This window comes from Notothenia rossii, assembly GCF_949606895.1.
Source record: "Notothenia rossii genome assembly, chromosome: 7".
NCBI classification, from domain to species: Eukaryota; Metazoa; Chordata; class Actinopteri; order Perciformes; family Nototheniidae; genus Notothenia; species Notothenia rossii.
Genome location: NC_136905.1, coordinates 78,820,416 through 78,837,904, shown reverse-complemented (window position 1 = coordinate 78,837,904; position 17,489 = coordinate 78,820,416). Strand labels below are relative to the sequence as shown.

General features: G+C 39.6%; 1 protein-coding gene across 1 annotated transcript in view; it reads left to right on the top strand.

The window, feature by feature from the left end:
* The first annotated feature begins 3,558 nt into the window (after nt 1-3,558).
* mta1 (metastasis associated 1) overlaps nt 3,559-17,489 on the top strand; it is a 45,957-nt gene continuing 32,026 nt past the window's right edge. Inside the window, exons 1-3 of the mRNA XM_079640690.1 lie at nt 3,559-3,710; nt 14,214-14,281; nt 16,955-17,048. Coding sequence (XP_079496816.1) covers nt 3,683-3,710; nt 14,214-14,281; nt 16,955-17,048 — 190 coding nt within the window. The 5' untranslated portion in view covers nt 3,559-3,682. The remainder of the gene's footprint in view (nt 3,711-14,213; nt 14,282-16,954; nt 17,049-17,489) is intronic.

Below are 17,489 nucleotides of genomic sequence, written 5' to 3'. Positions count from 1 at the left end.
AGCATGTCGTTGTGTCCCTGGGCAAAACACCTCACCTCAAATTGCTCCTGTGGGGATTGTCCAGTACTGAATGTATGTAAGTCGCTTTGGATAAAAGCATCTAACAAATGACATGTAATGTAATGAGTCTGTAGGTTTTAAGAAACATTGATTGTTGTTCCACAATAAAGACGAGTGAGAAATCCCAATGAATTACAAGAATGTACAGTTAGGTGCTGAGAAGAGAGCTCTCTAACAATAGTCCTTTATAGCTGTACCTCCCATAGTGTCTTTGGATCCAACCACAACCCCCAGTGAGCGAACAAACGAGAAGGCGCAATCAAAAATGTGGAACGGTTCTCTGCCAGGAAAACAGGCCTAATTGATTTCCGATGTGTCTTTGTCTCTCCTGTGTAGCCGTGGAGGAAAGAGGATGAAGGGAGAAATAGGAGAAAGAAAGAAAAAAGGCCATCAGAGGTCATCCTCTGGGACTGCAACCAAACCCGAGGGGAGTTTCTGCAGACGCCCTGTGTCTCGAGCCAATCCCTCTCCACAGATTCACCAGGGGAGAACACCTGCACCGCTCTGCATTGTATTCTGCCTGCCTGCTACTCTGCCTGTCTTCATGACTGCAGCAACATCTGGTAGAGGAGCAAGTGGATTCAAATAGAACATCTGCACAGCAGCGAGCAGCCAAGTCAACAAACACTCCTAATCAAGGTAGTCAGTTCCCAAACACAAGGCTACATTGTGTTTGGGAACCTATTTTTCTTTAATTGAGACCATATTAAGTATTGGCACGGTTTCCCTCATTACAACAGCGAGGAAGACCGCTCACTTGTGCCAGTCGCTATGACATATAACACACACTGTGCAGGGATATGCCGTGAGATATGCTGCAATACTTTTTTTTGCAAACAATTAGCAAGGTATGCAAATGAAATAAAGTGAAAAACAGGGAGCAATCTTCTAAACAGCAAGCGGCAACATTTTGTCAGATAATTGCTTTGTTGTATGCATAAATGCATCATATGTTGCCAAAAAGCAGTGAGCAGCATAATGTATAATGGGCAATAGATATATAATACGCAAAAACATCTACTGGTAATGATGCTGTTTCATTTTTCATAGTTATTTTGTTCCCAATTTACAGATTGTCATAGAAAAATGTTCAAAATCTCACTGCACTTTCTCTCATTTCTGTTTCATAAAAGAGCCTGAGACACAATGCAGGATCCCTCCAATGCAGCACAGTTCCAACATTGAGACTGCACACTTGAGCAGGAGTGCATACTGTAAGTACACACGATTGGCTTGCGGTGGTCATGTGACTGCAGGCTGTAGTCCCTTGTGTTAGAAAACGGTAATTGAGGCTTCCATATGGTATAGATCAGATGTAGCCCTCACCACAGCATTCCTCCTCCAGCACAGAGGCTCTCCGCTTGTTTCCACAGTGAAAAATGGAGCTAATCAAACAACTATTGGCAAAAGACAATACTATATATTCTCCCTCTTGTCATAAAATATCTCACTTATTCGACACCTTCTGCTAAACACTATTTTTTTTACTGAAAACAAAAGCTGGGCTCTTCTATGTTTTTTAGAAGGAGATATGTATTTAAATTATGACATACTGCAATACTTATTGCCATATTCAAGGAGAATATCTGTGTTTGCGATGGATGATGAACAGGAAAACATTGCTAGTGCTCTTTGCGGTACAAAACATGCCCTTTTTCTAGGGCAGATTATGCCAAACTACTAAATCCTGCCCATTTTCCATCATCCCTCATGTATGCCTGTACATTCATTTAACTAAGTGGGTGGTTGTATTTAGTTTGATAGTCCTACACTTCCCTGTGATGCTGCCAGATTCCTGTATATCCCACAATAGCATTACTGCCCTTGTGCTCTCCTCAATGCACGCTGCGTATATGATTTTGTATAATTTTTTGCTTTACAGTTATAAAAAGATTAGCTAAAATATGTGTGAATGTGAACTATACAGAACATTGTTTGATGCTTAAATCTGTAATGTAGTATTACAAAATTGAGCTTTATTCATAATACCATAAAATGTAATGTGGACACAGTTCTTTTTTAGATACATGCACAAATTAAATGGTAAGATAAATTAACAGAATGAATAACATAATTAGTTTTGACATTATTACTGAGCAGATGTAAAAACTCTCCATGTAAAAAAAAAGAGGAAATGTTCCACGGTCACATGACAATCTTATCTAGATCAAATAAATGGAAATAAAATACAAAATACCATGTCGGTCCAGATACACTTTAGTGTATTTGGACCAACTTAACCAAAAGCCCCCTAACAGGCAAGTCAGGTTTCCTACCTTATTTGTAAAGTAATCCTTATCTTGTATGGTTATAGCTACTTTCACAGCAGTGAGGGACACACCTGTGAGTTAGTGACCATTCTTCCATGCACTAATAAATGTTATAAATTTTAAAAAGCCTATTCCATTTAACCCCATGGGGCCATACCCCTGTTGGTTCATGAACTTCACTTAACTCAACAGAGCTTAGGGATTTGGGATAACGACATTTGGTTTTAGGCATGGGACAGGAAGTTTCACAGCCTTGAGGCCTTTTATTAGCAAACTCTTCAAATGTGTAGTTGAATATTGAAATATTTTTGAATTTGGCCAATTAACTGTAAAAAATAAAGCTTCAACTATGTTAGTTGCACTGCTTAATGACATTTGATCTAGCGTTTAAGCCGGTTTCTTTGCGAGGCTAAAGGTCAGTTTAGTGAAAAAAGTGTAGGCCTACATATTTCTAAAAATGTTCACAGTTTATCATGGAAACTAATATTGACAGTTGTAAATAAACTAAATAAAGTAATAGTACTTTTAATATAAACATTTATAATTAAACATTTACAAATATGATAATAAGGAAAAACACTTTTTAAAAGCAAATCATTTGAATTCATCTACGTCTGTAAAATCTGTCATGTTTTGAAAATTGCTGATGGCTAACGGTAACAACATAAAACTAGAAATACAATTAGTCATTTCTTTCAAAACTTGAAACCAAACCAAATTACAGCCACCAACATGAATGTACAACTTGAGCTTCGCCTCAACATATGGTAATATGTCAGTGTTTAACCCATAGACTATCTATAAATAAAAATGTTCTACCAGGTTAGTTACACTGCTCCAAGACATTTTCTGTACTAGACATTGTGGGAATATTCCCACTTTAAAACATATGTTTATATGTTCTCTGTTTATCATGTAAACTAGTCGTTTCATTAGTAAATAAACTCAATAAAACTAAACAATATAAGAATAATTAGGGTAAGTGAATGGGATAACCGTTCTTGTTGGATGGATCAGTGACGTCACTTGTGGAACTACATCAACGTCTGTAACGTTTGCCTTGTTTAGAAAATGCTAGTAGCTAACGGTAACAATACAAAACTTGAAATATGTTAAGTAGTTTCATACAAAACTTGAAACCAAACCAAATCTCAGCCGCCGAACTTGAGTTTTTAAGTGTGGAGAAAAAATAGTGCGCTGTCTCTTTAAGGTCCCTCAGCTAGTCTGTTTCGTATTGATCAATCCACCATTTTCCAACACACAGCGGCGGCAGTGCTAACATAGCTCCGGCAGCGAGAGAGAGAAGAGAGCCTCCCCTCTACCTGGAGAGGAAGCCAGGGACCGGGGCAGTCATGGCAGCGAACATGTACCGGGTTGGAGGTAAGGTGGAGGGGGGGAACATTTCACAAGCTTCCCGTAGTGTGTTTATGGCGGACGTGAACAACCGTGGGTCTTTTTTAAAACAGAGCGTGGTCCGTAGTCTTTTATTTCCCTAAAGCTAAAGAGCCTTGTGCTTCACAGATGATGAGGGTGGTGAAGAGGAGGATGGTGATGAAGAGTAGTCTGGTTTCCCTCGTTTCTTTTGTGTTTCTTGTAACTTGCGACGCTCTCCTGACAACTAATTCGACAAGCTGATGCACCTACAGTCACATGCATTGTGTTTCTATGCATTTAAGGGGACATGGGGAACGTATTGTAAAAGTTTTTGCGTACCATTCAACTACTCTTTCATGAGGGGAACTAACATCATGAGTAAACCTGCAGGAACCCCGTAAGATGTGCAGAGTAGATGCAGTAATGTGGTATTATTCCCCTAGTGCAGAGAAACAAACTAGGATTTAAAAAAATTATAAGAAAGTTTAAGCTGAAATGGTTAAATGTGTTTTTTCTTGCATGCTCAAAGATGCATTTTCACACATTTCAATCAGAGGTATTTCTCCTCATTTCGTTCAGGCATCTCCAGTTAATACCTAATGAAGATTCCTGTTTCCCCCTCCCACTCGTTTTCTGCTCATTGCTCTGATTCATATCCTGTAGGTAATGTGTAAAAAAAAACAGGCACATGAAAGTTAGTGCATTAGAGTTTTTAAATAAGGAAATGTTTTTGTTTTTTTAAGGGGGATGGACATGAGAAAGCTCAATAATTGACAGGCAAATAATCAGATGCCTTGCATTCAATTCATTAGGGTTGCAGAATTTTGACTATTTCTCACATGTTGTTTTGCAAAAATGTTACTGTCAAAGTGTCAGAACAACCAAAATAAGGTGGGCCATGATATAGTTTAATGTATAATGTAGTTTATGGAAGGTGTCATTGTTTAGAGGTTAGTCTGTAGATCCATCAAGCCTACATTTCCATTCATGTTTTTTTTATTGCAGTCCAAGTTTTTCCTTGTTATAGTTGTTTACAAAATTGCATACTTCTTCCTAACTCAAAGTAGACGCGTGTATGGAAAATTGAGCAAGAGTGACTGAAGATACATTGACATGCCATTGCTGACAATTGTCTAGTGAAACAGGAATGCTGATGATGACTCTATTTGGCATTGTACCCGCAATAAAAATAGCCTGTAGTGAACGTCATAGCCCTCTTATTTAGTCAAATGAAACAGGGCCTACCTGAGTGAGAGCAGGATTATGTCCAGAACAGGGCAGAAAGTTAACACTTCAGCAGCCACATGTTGTTGAATTAAGTACAGCTCATTACACTGTCGGCCTCACTTGCTGAGATGCTTACTAGGTGGTCTTATGCGTCTTTTTTTTTTTACCAAATGTCCCTGCCGGTCTGCCTACTTGGTAGCTTTTAAGATGTTGTATTTTGACGTGATACTGGACCCATCTGCAGTTAACAGTGAAAAAAGGAAACCCATTAATACAATAACAAATATCAACATATATCCAAGTTGTTCTGTTTGTTTAAAATCTTAGAGTCGTAATAAGTCCACGTATAACTGTGTGACCTCCTGGAGTAATATAATGTCTCTGAGCGTCAGCAGTCAGGGTTTAGATCAGCTCACACCACTATTTACTCCTGCGACTGTTGTTATGGATAACATATGTACCCAGTGAAGTGACAGGGTAGGATTTTATTGTGACTCACACAATGTTGGTGTTTTTTAATTCTTTATTCACTGACCTTATCGACTATCTTGATAATAATTGGGATAATTTCCGCAATCCACTTTTATTATGTTCAGGATAATCGTAACATGAACGATTGCTAGAATGGGCTGCATCACAGTCCTTCTTATTGATCATACCAAACAAGTTATTCTTTGCCCTTATTAGGTGAAATTATAAACAAATAGGCCTAAGTGTGTAATAACCAAACTAATGTAAAACCATAAAGCGTGAACTTCCATCACTTAATTAAAGTAACCATTATAATATATTGTATTTCTTTTGCCACAGAGATAAAAAATGAGCCCATTTGGCCTATATTAAGCCTATTAATTGGCTGAATTCTCCTAAGACCAATTCAACTTAACAACAGGACAAAGCGGGACCCTTGGAAAGATGGCCGCCTCTTTGCAATACAATGCAGGATCATCTTGAAAAAGCAATGACTTCCCTTGTGTTTGAACCGTGAACAAAAGCTGCTCCGTGGGCCCTGCTGTCTTTGTTTTTATCGTACAGGCCACACGCCACTCTTCCTGCAGCGCTCCGTCCCAGTGCTTTCCCTCCAAACACAGGAAAGTGTTGTGACTAAGTGTAGGCTATATCATAAGTCTTATCATCTTAATGGCGGGAAAGGAAGAGAGGCATGCTTTTGGTACTCTGGCCACAGAAGTTTCAAAAGTCTGAACCTATAAACAACAGTCACCAAGGCTGGCTGCAAACCTGTTCACACAAAAAGGACTCTCAAAAGACAATAGGAAAATATGTAGTTGTGTTAAGATCTTGTTTTGAATGATAGGTTCACAAAGTCTGTGCTGCAACAACTGTGAAGTGTCCGTGTGAAAATGTTCTTCTTAAAGATGGTTATAAGCTCTTTTCCTAAAGCACTTGCAATCAGGAATTTTAGATATAGGAATCGGGAAAGCAAAACACTCACAAAATGTTGATTGTGGTGAATTTCCTTTATCGGGATAATCGTAAATATCTTCAGCAGTAAAAAAGCGATATAACTTGCTACTATGGCAGTGAGGTGAACAAATGCGCTTGATTTAAAAAATACAGGATTTATAATGTAAGAGAACAATTTCAAAAACCTTCTTGAAAAAGTTTGATTTTGAGTTAAGTTTTTTTTTATTTTTATCAAAATGAGGTAAAGTGATTCAAGGTGTTTTTTTTGTGTGGCATTTTAAAAATTATCATCGTTTTGGTGATTAAGAGTTTAATATATTTTCATATCAACTACTTCCGTTTCAAGTGAACAAAATCCTAAGGCCTCATTCTGTAGAAAAAATGTATTCCTAACTTCATCTGGAGCAAATTCGAGGCTTAGCAGTCTACATCTTACTCCACGACAATCACAGAGTAAACATTGAAAATATTTAATTGGCCATTGCAGTGCCATGCTGGATGATGCTGAGTATTGACAAAAGTTGAGCCAGGTTAAAAACAAAATGCCGAATGACCATATGTTTTTGTTCTGGCTTAAGCCCTCACATTGGCACCTCCAATACATTACTGAAATAGCTGCATTATTTCACACAGAGTAAATGACGTTGTAAAAGCAGCCTCACTATGGAAATCAAGTGGGTAACTTTCACAGACAGACTTATAAATGAAAACCTACCTCAATATTTCCTCAAATATGTTTTACGTGCCGAGCTGCAGTGAAAGGATGATAACAAAAAGAAGGGAAATTAGTTTTAAGAAGACTAACCTTAAGAGTCACACAAGTGATTTGTATAACAAAGACCAGAGATTAAGGTAAATGTTGTCATGTGTTTTTGCAGGACAAGGACTGTAGACTTAGAGGGGATCTTTTTAAAGGCAAGTAAAAACAGGAGGAGTGATTATAGCAAGCAGAACCTGTTTCAATCTTCATATCGGCTCATGACTATTCTTTTAAAGCAGGCTTGAAAAGATGTGAAGCTAGCCTTAAAATAAACACTTGTAATGAGGATGTCGGAGGGTGACAACTCTTGTACAGAATGTGTTAAACGTGTTGTAGTTACTAACTTTAAAAAGTGATTGAAAACTTTTATTGCCATTGCCCATATTTTTGTGGTTGTTGGCTGTCCATGCTGCCAGTTATGATCCAGACCCTGCTTAAAGGTGTTGTAATGTTTACAAATCCACAAAATGACTAAGGTACAAACTTTGACAGTGCCCACACTTTTTCTGGCTGGTGGTTGGTGTTAATTTCCCACGCTGGCAGTTGCCTCTCTCGCAGGTCTTGTGGGTGTAATTACAGTTTTGCGACCTGCTTACTGCCTTCCTGCCAAATTCAGGATTGGGCAAATGCATGACAAGTGTCCCTATCCCATCATCACATTTCTACAGAGGCCAAACTACACATACATCCGTCACAATAAAAAGTATTTGACGCAAGCTAGATTCCTTGTGGCGTCTTTGCGGCTCCGCAGCTATTTGGATTTCAAGATCTGGTCTTCTAAACTCCCCTAAAATAGTTTTTTCAGAGAGATTTGTTGTGTAAAACCTCCACACGTTTGCTGATTAGTCACATTTGAATAACAAGAACAAGCCACACTGATGGTCGAGGCACAAGTGCCAAACAGATGCATGCTGGGAGGGAAGTCGCTGCCATTTTTTATGAGATCAAAAATCTCTCTTTGCCTTAACTGATTTACTGACTGGCCCATTTTATGATTTTTTTTTTTCTTCTGTTTATGTTTGCATGAAGTGTGTAATGTGGATTATTTCCAAGGTCAGTAGACAGTTGTAGAACATAAAGTCAAAGAGATGAATCTACTGTATTATCTTAAAGTAGCGTTCACCGTCTTCAGTCAGGAGTTATGCTAGAGAGATGCTGCCAGGTATGGATATCAAAGTGTTGGGATGAACTCTGAAGATTAAACTACCTGCCATTACCACAGAAATCTCCATCCATACTGTGACAGTCTAAGCCATAATCCGAATCACTACGGCAGACACGCCTCTCAGTGGGAGTGTGGGAGTAAGCTTTGGGTGGGGTGTGGGTGTCTGCGCATGGACAAGAGTTGGTGGATGTTAAAATTTGCTGCTTCCTGCTTTTCTATCTATTTTCCCACCTCTAGCCTCTAGCCTTTTCAGTACTGTCCTACATGGTTTACTGTACAAGTATTACACGCCACAACTGTCTTTTCTATAGTCGCATATGGAGACTGAATCCTAAATGAAGTGTCTCCGTGCATCTTTGAAAACGGTCATGCACATGACGGCTTGATGTTGTGGTTTTTTCCCTCTGATCACAGTTTGCTAATTTGAGTTGCGTAGATAGTATCAAGATGACTTTAACAGGGCTGCCATTGATCACGATAACTACAATATTTGACCTATCTTGTTTTTAAAAAAAATATTTTTTGTTACATGGTGGATCTTTGACGGCGGCGAATAAGTAGGGGAAGCTCCCTCAATGACGCAACTTGACATCATTCATCTGCATGTTATGCCCACGCTGCTTAACAAAGAGCTGGTTAAGTTAAATCTTCAGTTTTCTTTTGAGAAACTTTTAGGACTTCAATGATTGGAGAAATGTATTTCGAATCATCGAGTTTCCCCCATAGTATACTCACGTTCCCTGACCATTGCACATATATGTGTTAGAAATGGGAAAATATTAGATATGATATATTTTCAACAACCCTCTGACAGTCTTTACAAACCTTACATTTGTCCTCGGACTACTTGCAAGTGTCTGCATAAATGGTGAAGGATATAACTGCTTCTATTCAGATAGCGAAAAAATAAAGAAGTTTAACACAGGAAGAACTCTCTTACTGTAGGTACAGGATCATTTAAGTGCGTAGTTTGGAGAGGTATCCTTGAGTTTTTAATTTTTTGTATGGTCATATATTTTTCCAATTAGTTCTCAATGTCAATAATGGACCTCGTTTCATTTTGTCTCATTTAAGATGTTTGCTCCTGGTTTAACAGTTTCGCCAACTTAACATTTCTGCTCAGCTTTGTAATTCTTTTTTGTCCATTTCTGTCCCCGAGTCCATCCGCTATCTCATGTTTTCCCCTCTCTCATCCTCGCGTCTCTCTCTGGCCTGGTTTGAATCAGCCCAGCAGACTCTCTCTCTTTTGAGGCTCGGTAACATGCCTCGATTGGCTCGCACAACATTCGACTGCACCGTGACATCACAGTCGCCGGTGCTGGCGGATTGGCTGGCGTTGGGAGCGGGGGATGGAGAGTGGTGGAGGGGAGGGGAGGTTATACGCGGATTGAGGCGGCGGGAGGGCTGATGGGAAAATGGAGAGACTGAGTGACGCTGCTCAGTGCCTACAGGCCCTCTTTCTTTCTTTCTCTCTCTCTCTCTCTCTGTTGCTCTCATTTTGAGTTCCTCTGCAGCTCGCTCTCTACCAGGCTTCAGCTCCTCACATGGTGGAAACTCCCACTCTTCATTTCCCTGTTTTCTTGCCATTTTTGTTATTCTTCTCGCCATAGGTGGCAAGGCAAGGACATGGGTTGAACTTAAAAAGTGAATCCATTTTTGGTAACTTAGGTTCCCGAGCCACGAAAAAGAAAATTGGTGAACTGAGCCCAAAATCCCACCTTCGCAGTGACGCTTAATGCGGGACTACGAGGAGACATGTTCCTGTCACCAACCCACCCCAAAATAACATACCTCGTGGCTGCCATTCACAACCAACCTCACTCCAAAGCCGAATGTTTGACATGTGGTTCTGCTTCGGTTTGAAACGTTCATGACGCATTTTAAGTCTCGCCTAATTGGTCCCTCCGAGCTCGGGAACATTGAAGGCCAAGAAAAAAACGTAACATTTTCTCTCTGTGGTTTATCACAAGACCTCTCCATGTTTTGAAGCCAGGAACTACATTTTGGTCAGTGTTCTTTTGAATATTGACAGATTTAAATATCTTTTAATGTATCTAGAAAAAGTTTGTTTTTTTGTGGCAGCAATTAATTTGAATTATTCAGTGTGTCCAGCTGAAGTATGTTCTTTCAAATTTGTACCGAAACTATGAGGCGGGTCAATTAGTGTTGATTCATATCTTTGTAACAGCCCCTTTTGGACAAAATAAGCAACTTAAAGATCTCCTTGTACTCAACACCCTTTTTTCATTGTATAGAATAATGACTCAAATTTGAAGGCATCCCCTTAAACTCACATGTTTTGAACACCTTCCATATTAAAGCTAACTTTATGGATAAATCCCCTGATGTTCATAATGCAATTTGTATTGGTAGGAGAGCAGTATAGTATCTTCGTACTCTTTTCACTGGAGTGTTGAATTAGCGTCAGGATTTTTATTTATCAGGTTCTTTATTATTAGACACATTTTTGTTTTATTATAAAGAAAGACATATTAAACAAAAGATCCTTGGAAAATCATATATTTTCAGCTTGATGTCAACACATTGTAATTTGAGGGACCAGTCCAATGTAAAAAAAATACTCAGTTTTCTTGGATTAATGATTTGAAAAAGCAGAAAATCCTTACATTTGGGAAGCCGGTGCCTGTCCCTGCTGTGGTTCCTCACTAAATGGGATGGAGTATCACTCACTTTTCCCCACTCACAGTTTTCCAGCCGGCCTCTGACCTCCAGGTCTGCCTGGAAACGAGCAAGTCCGATATCCTGTCTTTATTTTCTGTCTCAGGAACGCTCAATTTCAAGTTGGCCTATTTGATATTCAGCAGCAGGACGAAGATGTCACAGTGGCAGCGGAATCTAGTAACAAGCTGTTTCAGGGTGAAGAGTAGACAGGCGTGATGTGACGATCCCTTCTCGCCTCGTAGCGATGTTGAGTTGGGAGTATGTAAGGTTGCCAAAATACACTGTTATAGAAATTACACTCTACATGCTTCCTGAACTACTGTTAGTGCCTGGGTTCACCCTTAACCCACAAGGAAAGAAGTATACAGGTCTTACTTCTTCAGATAAATGTTCATATTAGGAGTAATTGTATTGAATTTACTTTAATTGAAGACAAATTACATTTTCCCCTCCTTCCAAAGAGTGGCTGTGAATCTAGTTGTGTGAGTGTGGGTGGAGAGAGGAATACCAATAGGGAGAGTTGAGCAAAAGGTTTTTTACTCAAAGGTTTGTCTGTTTGAGATACATTTACGTGTCTTCCTCCGCTGTCTCTGAGATTTCTTGATTGTTTTTGTTGGCAGTTAATCAGCAGACGTTATGTTTGACTATTTATAGATCTGAAACACTTTAGTCTATAAATTGTGGGAAGATGACGAAGAAAATGCCAATCAAAGTTTCCTGGAGACCAAGGTTTTTATAGTAAAAACGATTAGCTTATGTAGTAGGAAAATAATCATTAGTTGCAATCCTAACCGATGATTCCAGATTTGCGTACTACAAACTAAAGATATTCAATTTAGGACCGTATTTAGAAAGCTGCCTTTTTCTTACATTTGAAGAAGCTGGAAACAGAGATGGTTTGGATCTTTTTAGCTTCACACCTACCAAAATGTTTTTTTCCTTTTCAATTTACTGTATTCTTATTCAACCATGTTACAATGTCTGGAAGTATTTGCACCAAAAAAAGTGGTTTGCCTACAACAAGATGCATAACAGCTGTTTTTTTAGAGTATTTAAAGGTCCCATGTCATGCTTTTCCGGTTATTACCCGTCCCCTTCTGTGTTATGAAGGTTTTTATGCATGTAAACTGTCTGCAGAGTCAAAACCCTCAAAGTACACCCTGTAGCGAGTAAAACTCTTAACACAGAAAATACCTCCCCAAAACGCCTCGTTGGAGATACGTCACTGTCCATTGATTCTTCGAAACAAATGGACCAATCCGTGGAGCCGTTACGTTAAGCCCCCGCTGATTGGTCCAAATTGACCAATCCACGGACTTCCTCACACACACACTCAGTGCAGGCAGCTCTGCTGATCTCTCCTCCCTGGCTGCAGGCTGATAACAGACAGTTGGGATGGCGGCGAAATTCTCTCTGCAGACCCATTCTCACAGCGTTTATCAACCCTTTTCTTACTCAATATCAAGCCACACTTATTGTTTTTACTTCGGCTGTGACTTTGTGTGTGCTCAGGGTGAGTTTGGATGTGTTTCGCTGTGTATCGCTAAACAAGGAAACCACACCTCCACGGAGCTCAGCGCGATTCACAACGTCCCGACCAATCGGAGCACACTGTGCTCACAGGGAGGGTGGGGGCTGGAGCTATTGGAGCTACAACGAGCCGTTAAAGGCAGAGAGTGAAATCCAGTGAATACACGTAGTTTACAGAGATGCTGGATGAGAAACCAATGTGAGTTTGGAAAAATTGCACAATATAAATCTATTCTAGTAGACCTCAACAAAGGAATTATGATCAATGGAAATGGCCATGACATGGGACCTTTAAGTGTTTGTAGGTGGATTTTTCTATTTATGTCAAGATAGTTGTGGATGTCGGTGCAGATCCGAAATGTTGCGATCATGATGAGCGCATGCCTAAACCAGTGAGTGTTAGACACGGGAGGTTCAGGAAATAAAAGCAGGAGTCGGTGTGTTTCGAGGTTGTGCTGGTGGAATTTTCTCGGGCGATCTCTGGCCTAGTCGGTCATGAAGACGGGGCCCGTAGGAGCGTGGGGGATGGGCGGGTGAGGTTCAGGGTGAAGGGAGGATAGCTCCAGCTCCAGGCAGCCAACCAAGTGTGGGGTATAATCTGACAGCACTCAGCCAAGACACATGCAGGGCTAAGACCAGGCACCCTACCAAGAGTGGGGCCTGTGGGGACATCCTGGTGAGAGCTAAGCCTCCAATGGGCCTGGAGCAGTGCCAGGAGCCACACACTCACACACACACACACACAGAAATGCATAGTTAAGTCACACATGCGTAGAAATGCTTGTGCAGTCTCCTACACACGCTCTCAAAATGCAGACACACCATGCATGCAAACAACAAACACACATGGGGAGGATGAAGGGTGATAAGACAAAGAAAGCATGAGGAAATACAAGGCTGCAGTCTGAATGGAGAGCTTTAGAGAGACACATTTATTGTGCGGCAACGTCTCATTTAGTCAGACCTTCAGACAGGATCTCCTATTTATAAAAAATGGACGCCCTGAATCGTTCCAAGACGTTGACGTTCAAGATCATGATGTGAAGATGATGTCTTTTTCCTTCAGTTCATACCCAGTATCTCTGCACAATTTTCGGTAAAGATTACACTACATTATTTTGTAAGTATTAAGCTATTTCTAGAATTAGATGACAGTGTTGCGTACTAGTATTGTAGCCGAATTGCTTGAGTGTTAAGTCAAAGAGATGGATTCATTTCTAAGAGACATGTTTTTATCTAACAAATTACCCAACCCAATTTTCACTGTTTTGCTCTTTCACATTATCTCAGATCAAAATATGTATCGGCATCATTTTCATGCCAACGACTGTAGAAAGGTCACACAGTTTAAAATCAAAGTTGAAAAATAACAGGCTTATAAATAACCCGACGAATCCCTTTATTCAACTTGAAGAGACGTTTTTTTTAAATTAGTTTTGGTGGAATGACGTCATCAAATGTGAAGCTTCCTTTGAAAAACATCAATAAGGACATTCGGTAGTCAGTGCAAAATGAATGCTTCTTTAGTATTTAGTAGGTCTCTGGGTCCCCTTTTTTTTTTTATAAAGATGTCAGTGTTGTTCAACTGGAAAGCAACCTGAACATTTGGATGAACCTGAAATGCTGACTGACGTTTCTCTTCCCTCTTTTCCTTTCTCTTTCCATTCCCCTCCTCCTCCTCCTCCTCCTCCTCCTCCTCCTTCTCGCTGTTCCTCTGCAGATTATGTTTATTTTGAGAACTCGTCCAGTAACCCACTGCTGATCAGGAGGATAGAGGAGTTGAACAAGGTGAGTTTGCTTGAATGCAGCACAGATCTGAAGGCTACACCTTTTAAAACCCACTCTACTCCCGTCTGATTTGTTAGATATTAAACCGAAAAAATCTTTACTTTAATAACTAAAGTAAATGTTTAACTGTAAAAAATATACTCGCCCTTTTGGGTTCTCATAAAGCTTAGTTTGGATCTTTTACCTGACACCCTGGACTGTTCAATATCAGACTTTTATAAGGGGATAAGATTCAACTCTTTGTCTTTTCCAGTTGTTTTATCCATCTTTTGAAACTCAACATCAGTGCATTCTGCTTTTGTTGTTGTTGCATTTATTCCAGTCTAGCCCTGAAATGATTAGCCAATCAAACAATTTGATGACCAATACATTCTTAAGTAATTTAACAAAGATACCAAACATTCCCTTATTTCAACTTCTGAAATGGGAGGATTTGCAGATTTGGGGATTTCAGCAAACTGAAGATCACAGATTTGTAGACTTCAGATTGTTAGGAAACTTTTATTGAGCTTTTAGACCTAATTATTTATTGAATAATGGAGAAATGATCCACACAATCCTTTATAATGAAAACATTTGTTATTTGTAGCTTTACAATTTCCTAACCTAAAGTGAAACGGAAAATGTGGTTGTCAAAAATCTGTTTTGGGTTATTTAACAGCTTTTTTGTGTCTTATACTAATGTTTTGTTTAACAGTAATCATATATGAGCAGCTTGTTGATATGCTTATAACATAATGGTGAAATTGATAGTTATTGCTTTGAATAATACACTTGCAATGTACCACTTTAAAGTAAAGGAAGTGTGGTTCTAAAAGGCCATATCTGTATTGCCTTTAAAGCTGTAAAAACAGTGTTTGTATTGAGATGTCACACCTAAGATAATAATGTTGCTCAGGATGCTGTCAGGTAAACCCCAGGCTGCCATCTTGCACATTGTTCAGTCGAGGAAGCAGAAAAAGAGTCCCGTCTCTGCGGACTGGTTACAGGGGCCCCGTGTCTGTCCCCTGTCCCGGCCTGTGTGGATAACTTGCCGGCTGCCTGGTGTGATTGACACGGAGCGCAGAGCGAGCCTCTGTTCTGCCGTCACTGTCAGTCTCCCCGGCCCGCAGGGAGCGCCGGCTTTCTCTTAACATAAAGTTTGAGATGCGTGTTTAGAAAGTATAAAACGGTAAAGGGGAAAAGTCCAGACAACCAGCAGCTGCTCAAAACTGCTAAAAAACACATTGGAGCCTTTATGCGTAATGTCTTTTTACATTTTAAAGATACAAATTTACAATTTAAACACGTAAATGATTTGATTTACAGGTTAAGAATCCAAGGCTGACACTAATAAATCCATGCTTTGTTAAAGTGGAAGAAAAGGGCGAAGTATGTGCCAAGTGATGTTGTCAGATGTTTAGTTTTGTTTGAACAACACTTACATGACTTACTTAAATATCACATCAGACAAGAAAACCCTGGAAATCCTCACATAATGAAAGTTGGATCTGAAGTATATTTAAACATGTTTCCTTAAAATAACTAACCGAAACAATTGATTGGTTAACAAATAGTTTCTGATCATTTCTCTGCCATTACTTTGACGTTGCAAAAGGTGATAAATGAACTAATATCAGCAAGGAGCATGTATTCACTCGGCTGCTTGAGTGCCAGATGCTTAAACTACACCTCAACGCCTCCCTGTGATAACAGATCCATTCTTCATCTTCCTCTCTCTCGCTGCCCTCGCCACTCTCTCATTGTCTCCGGTTTTGTTTTGCTTTAAGTTCATTTTACAGTGTTAACTTTCCTGCACATCAAAATATGTATGCATGAATCTATTTTAGTGAAATGAATCACCGAAAAGAAAACATTTGGTTAAATGTAACACCGTTAACCCAGGTACTGAAGTGATTCAGAAGATTTACATTTTATTTCATTTTCCAATCTGCTTAGCTGCTGTTGTTTAACCTTGAAATAACTCCTATACTCATGACAAATTCTGACTATTAATATACTACCTTTTATTCTTTTTTATTACGCTCTGTTTTCAAACACAGAAATATGGGAAATTAGATTCTTAATTGTTCTCTGATTGGAAAAGTATAAAAAAAAATTATAATGTAAAGAAATATGACTGGATGTTGGATGTGTTGGATTTTTCTCCATCCATCTTCTACTTGCATTATATTTAACTACAGTGATTCATGAGAAAAATCCTAATCCAATTTACCCGGCCTATAATAAGATTCAAACTCATTCTTTTGTCTTTTTTGTTGTTGTTGTTGCAAGTCAAAAAAGTACTACAAATCAATTTATCAATGAGTCTTATTGCTTTAACTGTTCTACCTTCGAGTTTTAATGTTAAGGTATCATTCAATAAAGTCAATAACAAACCATGCAGCTCTTAAATAAAAACTAATATCATCATACCTATGTAGTATTATGAGGAAAAAACAACTAACAAAACAGACGCCCCCTGAACACACCGCTCTGTCCCGATAACTGCGACACTTAAAGTGATTTTGGGAGAATTAGCTGGAGCCTCACACTGAGTTTTTTTCACCCATAGTTAAGAACTCTCCTCATCTAAGGTTTTTTTTTTTTTAATCATCTGTGTGTGCGTGTGTGGGTGCTCTGTGTGCGGCACCACTTGTTGCCGTGGTAACGCCGATTGTCTCTGGTTTGCAGACAGCCAATGGGAACGTGGAGGCCAAAGTGGTGTGTTTTTACCGACGCAGGGACATCTCCGGCACACTCATCGCCCTGGCAGACAAACATGCAAGTGAGTGACCGACCGTTACCCCGCCTGCAAAACACACCATCAAGAAAACAGGATTTCGAACATTTCTTTCGGGGCAACACGCTTCAGTTATTTTCCACTGCAAAGGTGTAGTAGTGCCTCGGTCAAATTTAAGAAGATTTCCCTGAACTTTAAAAATACAATTTGTTATTTGGCTGGATTGGGAGGCTTGTTTGCACAGCAGGGGTGATACAAAATTGAATTGAGTTTTTGTTACCGAGCTGAGAAAAACAGTCCAGACTGCAGCATCCCCCCCCCTCCTCCTCCTCCTCCTCCTCCAGGCCTGAGTGCAGACAGCATTCGATCTGTTGGGTGTATCAATAGGACACCTGTGTGTGCGTCTATGCATATGTGCTCTAAAGCGTGGGTGTGAGGCGTGTTCTTGAATGTGGTGTTCTTCTCCAGAGCTTGGAGCTAAACACT